We start from the raw sequence: 14,381 nt of genomic DNA on the forward strand, positions 1-14,381 counted from the left end.
TCTTCTCTGCCTTGCTCTGTTTTAATTTTAAGCAGGGTGGGTTTTTTTCCTTGGAGACAAGTATATGAGTACATCTGTGAACTGCCAACACCATCCACATCCTGGCCTACATCTTCTGATTCCTTGTGATAAAGCACAAGTATGTTGGGACAAATCTGTTTAGCAGTTAACAGATCTGTGTGAAAGCTGGAAATTTTGGTCCTCTGTGATTAAAGTTGTTATTGCATATATAAGAGTATTCATTAACAAATCACTAAGACTACTGTTCTCATTTGCAAATAGAGTGGGGCTGCAGCCTTGGAGAGGCTTTGTATGTCTAGGTGCCAGTAACTGGGAAAACTGAGGATCCAAGGACACAGGGCCAGCGACTGGATAGACTGAGTGCCTAAGGCCAGCTACTGGAGGACTTACACATCCATATATATATGTGTGTATATATATACTTATACATCCATATATATATATGTATATATTTGCCATTGATAGACTGTCATTCTGATCAGCTAGAGAGGGTAACAGGATAAGGACATTGGTGCTGTTTGTGTTTGTGTGAGTGCTAAGTTCCTGTCTGTGTTGATCTGTGTGGCTGGCCATGTGCATACACGTGTTTTATAAATGTGTTTGTGTGTGTGCCTACTGGGAACACATACTCAGCCTTGCTCCTAGTGGGACCGGTGGGCACTGAGCTGTGCAGCCTCACTTCTGTCAAGCTACTGAATTCATCCTCTCCCAAACAGCAGTAACCACTGCCACATCCATGCTGATGTCTTAGATCACTTCCAATAACCATCCTAGTGACTGCTACAGTTCTCCTGCGAAGTCCTTTTCAAATATCCTGTTCTCACTGTGTCTGCACCACTCGCAACTTGTCATATTGCTTACGAGGTTTTGCCTGACTCATACCACTATTTATCAGCACATTGTAGCAAAAACAGCATGAGGGATGTTTTGATCAGAAGCACACAACTGCCCTATTTATTCTCATGCTCTGCCTCCCTGGCTACATTTGAGTCTGGAAGTCCCTAGAAGGCAGCAGTCTCTGTCCCAATAGGGAGGGCTTGCCCAGGCAGTGCATGGAGCAGGATGGCATTTCCCCTTCAAGACTTCAGGCCCAGGGCACATTAGGACACTTGCAAGCTGCTTCTGTCACCCTCCTATACCTCAGATGCTCTTTCATTGGAAGGAGACTACTAGCCTGGCCAAGATTCACCAGCAATCAGGCAGGTCACTTTGAAACAGGCCAAAAAAGATGAAAGGCGCTGCTTGTGTAAATGTACAGGTATTTATGTAAGGTTTCTATGAAGAAGAAAGTTCTTTCAGCAGACAAGACACATCATCTAGTGACTCACACCTGACCAATGCCAAAACCCTGCTGACTAGGACAAAATTCCTTTTCTTTCCTCATTCACAGTGGCTGTGGGAGAAGATCTATGCCCTGCAGTCTAGGAGCCCCAAAGAAAGCATATGTTCCATGATCCTTTCAAGACAGTCTCCAAATCAAGACCACAGACCTTCTGCCCCATCCCTCAGTCAAATTATATGATTAGAAAAAAGGGCAGCCTCACCTCTAAAGGAACCCTCTTTCCTTCCTCTCAACCCCCAAAAGACTGAGTCTCTAGATGGCCTCTCTCCTGACTCACCATCCTTTTCCAGCCCTCAAATCCCCTGGTCACCTCAGGCCAGGCTTATCTGGGGATAGTTTTGGATACATTTCAAAAGAGGTCTGTAAGATCTGTCTGTGCTGAGTACAATGAACAATCATCTTAATTATGGAGGCATAAATTTTGTTATACACAGAACTCAATCCATTATCCTGTTTAGATAATTCTTCAAAAGCACAGATTTTGAACTACATTGTCAAAGAGCAGCTGAAGATAGCTGAGTCTGGTTGCAGATTTGTAATGCTGATCCTGTGATATGGTTATGCTGCCTGTTAAAGGCGAAATGAGGGAAGAGAGCATGGTATGGTGTCCTGGGAGACAGAGTAAAGGTAGGCTCCACCACATTGCCTTCTGTGTTATGTCTTGGCCTACTAGGATATGAAACTCTCATATATGCAATCATCCATATCGCTGAAGGCAGGAAACTCTAGAGAACTACAAAGATACAAGAATCAAGTTTACTTCCCATACCAAGGCTGCACTAAGCAGCCTACTTCTGTAAGTCACAAGTCTGCTCAGAGCCTTAGACAGTACAGACAGCAACACGGGTGTTGCTTGAGGACATTTCAGAACAGAGTAGGGTAAAAGTGCTTTTCTCATCTAGTATCAGTGTGGCCCTGAACTGCTTTAAAAATCCTTCTCTTCATTTGGCTTCTTCATAGCCACTAATCTGCAAACCTATCTGCAGTATTTACATCTGCAGTGCTTTTAAATGCTAGCTTTCTCTTCATTTACATCATTCCAGAGATGCACACCTCAAGGGCTTGTATCAAAAATTTGTCTCATCAAAAATTATCTCTTTTTTTCTGAAAAACCTACAAGCTGAATGCAATGTCACTTACTGGAGCAGCGCCACATCGACTTGCACAGATTAAATAAATAACCAAATCTTCTATCGTTGCCCAGAGCAGTAAGTACATTATGCTACAGCTACTCAAAAATTGTTTGGTAGTAAAGCAGGTGTTGAATATCTTTAATTCTATTCTGGCCAGTCTTCACTCTTTATCTAATGAAGGATTGTTTTATCTGTGTAAGCAACCCTTTCATGAGTTTTCTATATGCAAATAAATAGTGCTTTCTTATAAATAAACTTGAAAACAAAGAGTGGAATGACAATATGTGACATTAAACTTACGTCGTTTTTGCTGTCCATTACCACTGTTTTTCACCATTCCATCGCAGCGGCCAGTCTGCAGGAATACTTTTTATCACTGCAAGACCTTCTGTCACATTTTGTATGAAGGATGCAATATAAATAAAGTGCATTGTGTTTAAAAAGGACTTGAAAACAGACTGGTCTCTAGGAAATTAAATCCTACCTGGACCAGCTCCATCATGGCTAATCAGAACTTTCTCCAAGTCTCCCAGTGAGACAGCCTTTATGCAGAAAATATCCATCTGTGGAACCACACAAGGAAAATAGTAAAGGTCTTGAACACTAAGCTATTGCTTTGACTGTAACAGTATAGAATAGTTTATTTTTTCTCTCTTTTTTTTTTTTTTTCAAAATGAATATAGGTGACATATTGGTTCTGGTCAGTCAATGAAGATCTTTTAAAGCTTTCTAAGGTGAGTAAACACTTTAGAATTACTCCACAGAGACAGCACTCAATTCCCTTGGTGTGACACAAGGATCAGTTGCAAAGAATTATTTGGTCATCTCTGTACATTTTCTAGCCCTATCTGCCTCACCAAGACTGGAAAACATACTTGGGAATAAGGATTTAGAGCTTGATTCTAAAATTCACAGTGATCTGTTCAGAAGAAGAAAAACGTTATTGCTACCATTTTATCTATATGTGCAATATAAATAACGAAGAGTACTCAAATTCAGGGGAGGTTTAGGTTGGATATTAGGAAAAACTTCTTCACCGAAAGGGCAGTCAGGCAGTGGAACAGGCTACCCAGGGAAGTGGTTGAGCCCCCATCCCTGGAGGTATTTAACAGACGGGTAGATGTGGTGCTTAAGGACATGGTTTAGTGGTAGACTTGGCAGTGCTAGGTTAACGGTTGGACTCGATGATCTTAAGGCTCTTTTCCAACCTTAACAACCCTATGATTCTATGATTCTAAATTCTGCTATGCAATGCTCTCAGTAAAAGTTTGATCCAGCAGATAAACATTATTCATATGATGTAATTCTGTAAGTAATTTTGAATAAAGGAAATATATGAGAAAAAGGCAAACTGCTTGAATAAAACTTGTAAATAAAAAGATATTTACACTTGTTTAAGAAACCGTTTGTTAGCCACAATTTACTCTTCTTGATCAGAAGTAGCATTGTTTTTACTTCACCTGTCCATGTCGAAATTTTACATTATTATTCTTAGATCTATGGAGCTTCCTTTTGCCAGCATCTCCTCTTGTCCCAATGAGGTTGATATAAACATTAGAATCTGTTTCAGCACCAAGTTTAGCACCCGTGTATACATGGACCTCATACACCAACACTAGAAGAAGAAAAAGCTTGAGATTATCCTTGTATTTTGCATATGATTCAAAAGCTTTCTCATCAAAATTTTGCCAGAAGACTGTACTGACTTTCAAGTTTGGAAGTAGCAACAGCTATCCATGCATTTGTCACTTCCAGGTTCAAATCTTGTAATTCTCTGCACAAAAGTATGAAAATAGCAAGCCTAAAAAAATGCATTATGCTGAGTATAGCTATGCATTGCTCAGCAAAGCAGCCCATCAAGCAAGTGTTTCCTAGTGCTCCATTTTCTTCTCTCACTGCCTGTTGAGTATTCACAATTTCAGGACCTAACTTGCAAAATCTTTCTTGGCAAGTTATCTGGAGACCACCTAACAGTGCCTAGTCACAGTCTCAAATAGCTATATTTCACTGGTACGAAGGCATATTCAACCTCCAGATTTGAGCAAAACAGAATTTTCTGGGTGGCTAACCTTCATTTCATCTTAAAAGGAGATCAGCAATCATGAATCCTAGGGTTTTTAGATTTTCACCTCACAGACAATTGCAGGCAAGCAGATGAATGGGCTCCCTCATCTATAAAAAGTGTACACTCAACTTGTTTTTGAAGGTTTCAACATTTATCACTAGTGGATCGTAACACTTTTAAAAACAGCTCTCAGTTAAAATATACTTACAACTTTTTAATGCCTCCCCTTCTAGTCTAGACCAAAGTCTTATACACAAAAAATATACACTTACCTTCAATAAATTCTGGAATATAATTCAAGGTTACTGTATTAAAATATTTTGCACCACACTAATATTATCTTTATAATTATCCAGATATGCAAACTTCTTTTAAAAAAAACTATTTGCAGTAATCACATACTATTAGACTTCATTTCAATTTTTCTTATTACAACTTTTAAAAAAAGTTTTCATGTTTAGACCTTAATGGCAATTTTTCCATGCAGTGTTTCTAGTCTAATCACAGCTGGCCATTTCTGCTGCTATGTAGTAGATGACAAAGGAGATTACTGTTTCACTAATGGGTAATTTTAATAGTTCTTGGGAGTGAAGAAAGATAGCAGAAGCCCTAACAAACACAATTAAACACTACTTTTAAGAAGGAACTAAGATGAAAACAGAAAATCGTAACAAAATGCTTGAAACTGGGCAATATTCTACAAAAGCTAATTAAAATACTATTACTCTTATACCACTAAGTGGCTACTAGAACCTGACATACACTTAAATTTTTAATTCACTGGACCCCGAGGCAGCTTATAAAACTCAAACCTCATATCATCCACTGTCATTGAAGAATAGCTATTTCTGATTCCCAGTGGAAAAGTTAAACAAGCAGTAAAATAATACTGCAAATACTTAAGGGAAAAAAATAGCCCTGCATATATTGAAAGTTAGGAAGGAAATGTTGATGGATAGACTGTATGCTTAACCAAATTAGAATATTTTTTTAGTCTGTATAAAGTTCTCCTAAACTGGCAAAAACAATCTCCAACTCTTTATCACTATTACAACTGTGGCTCAAAATAGGAGTGGCATCCCCTGAGAAATTTTATTGTTTTCTGTAACTCCAAGCATTCACTGCAGCTCTCACATCCATGTGTTAGTGTACCAACACTTAGCCCGTGACATAAAATTAATCTCAGTAATACACACACACCTTCAAAAATTTGGCAGACCCTTATAAAAACTCCTTTCAAGGTTTTTAACATAAAATTGTCATGTTAAAACAAATGGTAGATATGGATGGCAAGTAACAAAGATAAATGGATCTGATAATTAGTATAATTAAGCTATATATCCAAATGACATTTTATATCATAACTCTTAGTATAATCATAGCTGCGTGCAGATTAGCAACAGGAGAATGTAAGACAAACAAGAAACTGTTTGAAGGACAGAGGATAAGGGGTGACAGCAAACTATAAAAGGAAACATGCAACAAAGCGAAGAGCCACACTGATCATGAAGAGGCAAATTCTTTCAGAGCGTAGAAGGAGAGAGGTCACATTTCCAAAAGAAAACCTAACAACTATATTCATCTGTGACCAACCATTGGAATAATAGGGCTGGGCTACCCATGGAGCAGTGCACTGGGGATTAGTAAAAGCAGGGACGTATCAACATGAAATCTTCTCCACGCTTTTACATTCTTACTTACATTCCCAGTTTTGAAAAAGCAAAACATCTGTGGGAGCTAAGGAAAGGTATAGACTGTTTATATTATGACTGTTTATATACAAAGATTGGTATCTGTATTACTTACACCTACAAGTAATTTCCGTGATCAAAACTACAAAGTTTAAGTAACTATAAGCACAATTTTAAAGCATATTCAAGCCTTTTTTTTTTAAGAAGCCCTTTAACAATAAATGATTACAAGAAGAAAATACCAACAAGTTCATTTCTGGAGGGAGACCAAAGCAAATGAATTAAGTACAGGACACACCAGAACAGAATAAGAGATAATTGTAACACAACACAAAGATATTACCAGATAAATAAATGACAGTTCCTTTTGTAACACTGTGCATCTCTGTGGTAACCAGAGAGATGGTAATGATCTAATCAAATACAGCTTTCTATTGCTACAAGCCTAAATAAATCAGTCTGAAGTAGAAAACATGCACATGTTGAAATGTAAAGAACTGGAAAATATTTTCCATAGCTCCTTGTGTCTATACATCTCTCACCATCTGGAAGATGTTAGGTCTCGCATTTATTTAGGCTACACAATCTGCATTATTTATAAAGGAACCTTCTTAACAAAAAGACCAGTTTGTGCTTTAAATTTTTGTACAAATTAACAATATGGGCTGCTATATTAGGATAATAAATGGAATGTTCATTTCTCTTAACTTGAGTATACTGTACAATGCATTTTATAGGAAATATACAAAAAATTAGCCATCGAAAGTATTCTCCAAAACACACTGTACATGCCTACTTAGAACATGCCACTATGGAGAAATGCTTGGACATTCATATAAACATTCATTAAATAGATTGTGGAGGTTAAGCCTTTTCTGTACAAATGGAAACCTGGGCACAGACCAGCTTAAGTGGATGCAATTTCTTCAACCTTTGTCAAGCAGTTCCTCTAGATTGCAGAACAGCTACAAAAGGTGCTAGTGTTAATGGCTCCTGAGCTAGAGATTGCTTAAACACAAGGACAAGAAGGATGGTGCCACTCTGTAACAGATAAGACAAGGTGCACCAGGAGTTTGATAAGCACAGGGGACAGACACAACCAAATCTGGAGAACGAATGTACTGCTGACACAGCAAAGCTCACCATGTGTGAAATTTGCCGGTTTGTAGCTTTCTATTTATTGTTCACAAAACACAGTTTTTTGTGTATAGAGTAAAATAAAAAGACCCTAGAAAATATGTTCAGCCTCTGTGGCTCTGGTTTAATTTCCTTTGAGAAACTGACCTACTCTAAGGCCCCCACTGCTGCCATATCTGAAATGGAGACCTGCTTCACTGCAGTAAGAAAAAGCCACCCCAAAACTCTGAGAATTGGAACTCTATGGCCCGATCCTCTATTCTGTAGCAGCAGTTTCATTTTACTATACACTGATCTAGTGAAACTACACCAGCTGAAAACTGGGGTGACAAAGCAGAGAGGTAGGCACATAGGCAAAAAAAAAAAAAAAGAAAGAAAAAGTTGAAAAGATTTTATAAAACAAATCATTGAACAGAAGTCAAGGAATCTTGTTTCAGCATTATGAGGGACCTGTTTGACTTGCATCTAGCCATCCATCTAATGTGGGGCACATCAAAGTAATAGAAGAAATATCTTGAAAAATACAATAACCTTGATAAAGGATATAAGAGGATTAATTAATACAAAACAGCAGGAAAAAAATCTCAGCTAGCACTCACCAGAAAAGAAAATGACCTTTCAGAAAATAAGTGATTGAAATCTTCAAATTGCTAGCAGAGTAACTTTAGATAAGCTCTATAATCAAACAGAAAACTCTGGAACATGGATGCGTGGACGAAACAGTTGAAAAAAGGGAGGTAAAATGTTTTCAGGCAGAGGTAGGGAGCTTCTAAAAGGCTCCATGAAAGACAGACATTAAAGCAGTACAATGACTATGTTAAAAAAATGGCATATGAAAAGTATCACAAATACTACAGGAGTCACTGAGCAGTCAAGTGTACAAGTACCAAATTTATACTTGCTCCATCCATAAAAATGCTACTACTGCTACCTCTTGAGATGCTATCATGAGACTTCAGGTGTTTTTTTTTAAGTCACAGCTCCAGCTTCTGGCATCTATTGATTACATGAGAACATGAACTACCTGGAATAAAGGGGAAGTAAGAAAAGACGTTTTGTTTCTCTGGTTATGAAGAAAAGGTAACCTAAGGGCGTACTGAGGGCAACACAATGCAAGTTAGAGAATCCTTTTTTCCAGACTTCTTCTTCTGGGCACCTGAATCAGGGTTTCCAATAGAGAAGGTTGGTATATTCCTGATCATTGACTAATGGTAAGGGCTAGTTTGGCCCCAATCTGCAAGCACAGTATATAATTCTCATTTCCTTATGAAGGACTAATGTACAGAAGTCAGTGACTTATGACATTTTCCTTTGGAAAATATAAACAGTAAGCAAGCATCACAGGTTGCTTTGCATTGAAGACTAAGTTAATATTTTGGTATGTTTTGGGAGAAGAAGAAAATAATCCTAATAGCATTAAAGAAGAATTTATTGGTGAGAATAAGAAAATAAAAGTTTTCACTGCAGAAATATTGGTCTTTTTCTGCTGACTTAGTATAAACTGCTGACCCATTGTCAGTTGTCTTCAAAGTAATTCTACTAAAAGAAAAGTGCAGTCGTTATTTTAGAATTCTAGTTAAGAGCAGATGAATTAAAGATAAATATACTTATCACTTATTACTCAAAGTACATTAGATAAGCTTCCTCTGCATTACAGCTGCCTGAGCCTAATGACACTGGTGTGCCTACAATAGCGCATTAGTTTGAATCAAGAAAATGAATCCCCTGGTTGGCCTCCTTACTTATTTCTGGTTTGCAGCACAGAGCGGTTAGGGCAAAAAACACAATTCTTTTTGGATGAAACTAAACCAGAGGATATGTTCCAGGAACACAACGATGATCTTGCCACAAATTGGCAGTCAGTCTGTAGGAACAGACTAGAACAAGCCCAGAGTAACTTCCCCCTAAACGCACATAATGAGGACATTGGACCCTTAGCACCAACCGCTTCACTGCGCAAATCCACTCCCATCAGGCCGGTAGTGTAAACGGAAAAATTGGCCAAAGAACACAAAACCTAGAGACATGATATACAACATTAAAATTGTCAAACTGTTTCTATTCAGTCCTCCCTTAATGGTAGCGATCCAAAATATTAGAACAGTATTACACAGTACTGCTCCAGGTTCTGCCTTTTTTCCACATGACGTGCCCACTTGAATGAAATGGTCATTTTGGCTTGATTTGTTAAAACAGCAAGACTGAATCTCTGTCACGTGGTTTTAGCATTTGGTATTTACTACCCAGTTCACGCAAATAGTGTTTGGCATTTTGCCATGACAGAAGGGTAAAGATACAGATTGGTGCAGCGTTAAAGCTAAAAGGGAACAATTCCTTAATGGCTGATAGTGGTTGAGAGGTACTATCTTCCTCAGAAGTGGTGCATATATTATTTAGAAGACATAAATACAAAAACACTATCAGGTGAAGACATTTCAATTAGAATTACAGTTTTCAGGCTTTCTAATCTCCACTTCCATTTACTCCTGCTATTTGGAGCAATATTCTAAAAAATATATGGGAATATTCTTCATAACATGTAAGAAAATGATCAGCTTTGAAAAAACACACTTACTAATCAATTTTACAATAGGAAAAAGAAGCTTGACTATTTACCTAAGTAGCTGGTGCCTCCTGAGTGATTAAACAGGGATGCAAATTTTGTAGAGATAATGCTTGAGTCATTACTATTTGCTTTGGTCATCTGTTGCACTATTTCTGTCAGAGGGCACATACTAACCTTTCTGTATTTGCCTGCACATGACTCCAAGTGGAAAAGAAATCTAATTCTTTTGAGCTGGAATTTTTCCTGCCTCAGCCTCAATATTTGTCTTTTATCTCAAATTAGTACAGTTATTCCTTCAATTATGTGAACAAGAACAGGGCAGAATTCACCATTTATATTCTCATTTGAAGTTTATGTTCACCTAAACAGAACAGTAAGAAAATTCAACGCTTCTTGTATCATGTACCCCTTTAGATCAAAACTTCAGCCATATCTGAAGACAATCCATGTTAGCTTGTGTGAGAAAGGTCTTTTGTGCACTCGCAAAGGAGCATAGACAGGCATTGGCAGGGGGAGCCCAAATAACACCTTGCTCTGGCTTCTCCCAGACCCATCACAGGAGCCATCAGCATCTCCACAAGCACAGGGGCACAAGGACAGGAGGGAACGCATATCAAGGACTCAAAGAAAGGGACACCCTTTCCTGGCCCTTGCAAGGGCTGTCCCAGGAGAGTCTCAGTCCCAGTGTCCAGGCATGAAACCCATCACGATGAGTCAATTCTAGAGTATCTATTGGACTGCTGGGGTTTGCTGCCTAGGGCTGTGGAACACAATATGGGACAGAGAGGAAGAGCATTACCGGATTGCACAGGACTTATTACGGGATGTTTAGGGGAGGAACCAAAGGCAGGGGAAGAGATCAATCTAGGTGATCTGGGGAGGAACAAGTGTGGGAAAATAGAGGGATCAGGGGATCAAAAGGGCTGGACACAATTAACAGTTTGCTGGTTAGTATGGTTGTCTGGCTGTGTCCTGTACTTGATCAGTGCAGTCTGTCACAGCTTCTTATTAATTTGCTTTCTAACTTTTCCTGGGTGAAGGACTCTCTGTTGTCTGTGTGTGTATGCATGTGTGGGTATGGGGTCTGAGTGCCAGCAACTGGACTAGGACCCAGTTGGGGTCCTGCATGACAGCAACTGGAGAGACTGGAGGGAGTGAAGTTGAGTGTCAGTGACTGGTGTGGGACCAGGGATCAGTGGTCTGTGTCTCTAAGGGGGAGACCACATGAGCATTTGACTGTTGGAGGGACCAGGGGAGTCCAGGCCAGATGCCAGAGACACCATGGGGTATGGGTGTCTCTGGGGGTGAGACCTGCTGAGGTGTATGTGTCTCTAAGGGCGAGACAGATCTGTGTGTGCATGCGTGTGTGTGTGTGAGATGGTCTGTACCAGCAGCTGGAGCGGGGCTGCAGCCTCAGGGGCTCATATGCCCAGGTGCCAGCAACTGGGGAGACTGGGATCCAGGGGCAGCTGCTAAGCAGATGGAGTGTGTGAGCCCAGCTGCTGTACAGCTGGGTACACTTGTACATATGCATACACATATATATTCCCACTAGTGGAACTCCATCCTACTCAGCCAGAGAGTGGAAGGGGATGAGGCTGCTGGTACTGTCTGTGTTTCTGCGACTGCTCTGTGTGTCTGGGTTATCTGTGCAGCTGGCCATGTATACATGTATATATATGTGGTATATACATGTGTCCTCTCTGTGTGTGCTGACTGGGAACACATGCTTAGCCTCGCTGCTGGCTGGACCTGGGGCCATGAAGCTGCAGCAGCCTCCCTGCATTGAGCTGCCAGATCTGGTCTGGTTCCCCTAACACTCCTGTGTTGTCATGATGTTATCAAGCTAAGTCAAAAGCATTCAGAATAAAGCTTCTGTCTTATTTTCATTGGGTGACACTTAAGATTTATCCAGTTCAGGACATGATCACTAATTTCCAATACCTATCGCTTAGAAAATAGTTGAACAATTTTTCTTTGATTTTGTGCATCACAACGTAACTAGGGGATGAAACCAAATCAAAACAGCAACAAATAAACAATCCAATACTTGTAAAGTTTGGTAAAGTAAAAATATCTGGAACTGCCAGAAAAAAGTGAGACTGGGTAGAAGAACCACAGGAAAAAACAGGTTGGAGCAGACCTCCAGGGATCATCAGGTTCAACAGCATGCTCAATTCAGGGACAACTTCAAAGACAGATCAGGTGAAGTTTTTAAATCTCCAGAGCTGGAAAAGCAAAAGAGAAGATGGAATAGGAAGAGAAAAAGGAGCCACAGACCTAGAAGCCTTGGAAATGGGGAAAAAATAAGAAAAGAAGGAAAGACAAAGGCAGACATACATTGGAGGCATAAGAAATCTCAGTTATGTATGGAAGTTGAGACTGGTGTGATGGAGAGATTGAGAAAGAACTGAAAGCATCACTTGGAGTAGGAGACCAGATTAGTGTCAGCTTTTTGAAGTGGCTGAGGGACAGTCAGAAAAACTAAGGGGGGTTACCAAGGTGAGAAATTTGGATGGAAAAGAAGGAATTTCAGAGAGGAAGGTAAAGAAAAACTGACAGAATCAGGAAATAACAGGATTTGAAAAAGAGAAGCTAGAAAAAAGAAAGACAGGAAATCAAAAATCAGCTCCAAGGTTTTGGGTCCCTATTCAGTGCATAGTAGCATTTGGCTGGAGAAAGGGAGAAAAAAGATAAGGAAAAAAATACCCTTTCTTCTAAGAGAGAAGTTGAGCAATAAAGTAAGTGTTAAAGAACAGCAATTAAAAAAACAGTGCCTTCTGAGATTAGTTTATATTTGTTCATTTTGTTTAAAGTTTCCAGCACATCACTTTTATAGTTAAGCAAATTTAATACCACTAAAAGATACCAGATTGAATTGAAAGTACAGGATACAAATTACTAAATCATATCAGATTATCATTAAGTAGTAAGTAGTACATCGTTTGTTCTGCTGGAGAAAGTGTCTTGATGTGGTTTGTCCAGTACTTGTAAACAATTAACTTTTAAATGGGAAATGCAAATGGATAGTGTTTCATTCGCTTGTTCTTGAGAAACTAAATAGGAAATCCTTGGGAGGCCTTGCTGAGTTTATATTGATGTTCAATTTAAATGTGCCTAAAATCAATAATTAATTTGTAAAACTCACAATTTCAGGAAATTTCCAAATCCTTTCTGTGTCTTTTCTTACAAACTTAGACATATATTTTAATAATGTTCCTGCAAAAGCAAGGAAAGACACAGTAATATAATGATTGAAAAGTAAATAAACGTGCTGTTTTAAACATATTCCCAGCCTTTGATAGAACTGACTTGATTTTTTCACATACAAGTGTATAAATTGAATGCACCTACCAGAATATTAGTACTTTTCTATGAATGGGTATTTCAGACTGCATAATGCAGATTTGACTTATTGATGTTGAATTAATTGTTCATACAACATAATTGGCTTCTGCACTGTTTTTCTCTTGCACCAGTATATGATACTTATGTCACTGTAAGAAGCGGCATATGGTACTGTGGTATATGTTAATGATCACAGGGCCTGGTTCATCCTGATTAGTCCCAGTTTCTGAAATCTTTTATTGAAGTCACTAAATACTCTGTAGAATAATTAAAAAAAAAAAAGAGCAGAGGGGAAATGTGAGCTGGCACATATGTATTTCTCAGCATCTTCTGGCCTCTGTAATGGAGATCAGTGGTGTCCCTTGGCCTTAACACCCATCAAAAACATTCACACATCACCAGTCTTAATGTTTTTTTCAGAGAATTATATTCTTTTGAGTTGAGGTTTTTCACTTGTTCGATATTTTCTTCTGAAATCATTTGATTGTCAGTAAGTGCATGATGACCCTTTTGTGTGTTGAATCACTGTTTCATTGCAATATTCACTCCTTCATTTTGAATACAGTTTGCCTGAATGATAGCACCTATCTATATGAGACCTACCACTGTCAGACAGTATTGTCTATCATCAGCTGCATCATTGTCATTCTATTAACTTAAAGAGAATTCTATAAAAAAACCTCATTGTGCTAAATGATTATACTGGCTCCCTATTCCTTCATAGAGGTGCAGGACTTTTTAAATATTAACTTTATATGATGGGCTATTTCCCGCTTCACTTGAAGAGAACAAATTGCGTCAAAGCTGTGGTAAACTTTGAAGTACCAAAGTGCCACCCTGCAGCTAACAATTTCTATGTGAATAGCTGTGACTTGAGTCTGATTTGGAAAACACGTGTGTAATGATTCAGATCATGGATTTCTGGTAAAGAATATTTTATGCAGCACAAGAAAGGCTCATATCGAACTGGCTAAAAGGAACTGAATGTCACATGACATTACACACCTTGATATGCCTTGATTTCCTGCCTGATGTCTTGCTCTAAAGAGCAGTATTTGCCAGTGATTTAGGGGCGCTC

General features: G+C 38.9%; 1 protein-coding gene across 1 annotated transcript in view; it reads right to left on the bottom strand.

Annotated features, from left to right (window-relative positions):
• The window catches only part of RP1 (RP1 axonemal microtubule associated), a gene marked incomplete at both ends in the record, with an annotated part of 184,872 nt that overhangs the window by 89,635 nt on the left and 80,856 nt on the right, over positions 1 to 14,381 (bottom strand). Inside the window, 2 exons of the mRNA XM_082316016.1 lie at positions 2,981 to 3,059; positions 3,957 to 4,111. Of these exons, the coding sequence (XP_082172142.1) occupies positions 2,981 to 3,059; positions 3,957 to 4,111 (234 nt within the window). The remainder of the gene's footprint in view (positions 1 to 2,980; positions 3,060 to 3,956; positions 4,112 to 14,381) is intronic.

The sequence above is a fragment of the Platalea leucorodia genome (genome assembly GCF_965183815.1).
Source record: "Platalea leucorodia genome assembly, chromosome: 1".
NCBI lineage: Eukaryota > Metazoa > Chordata > Aves > Pelecaniformes > Threskiornithidae > Platalea > Platalea leucorodia.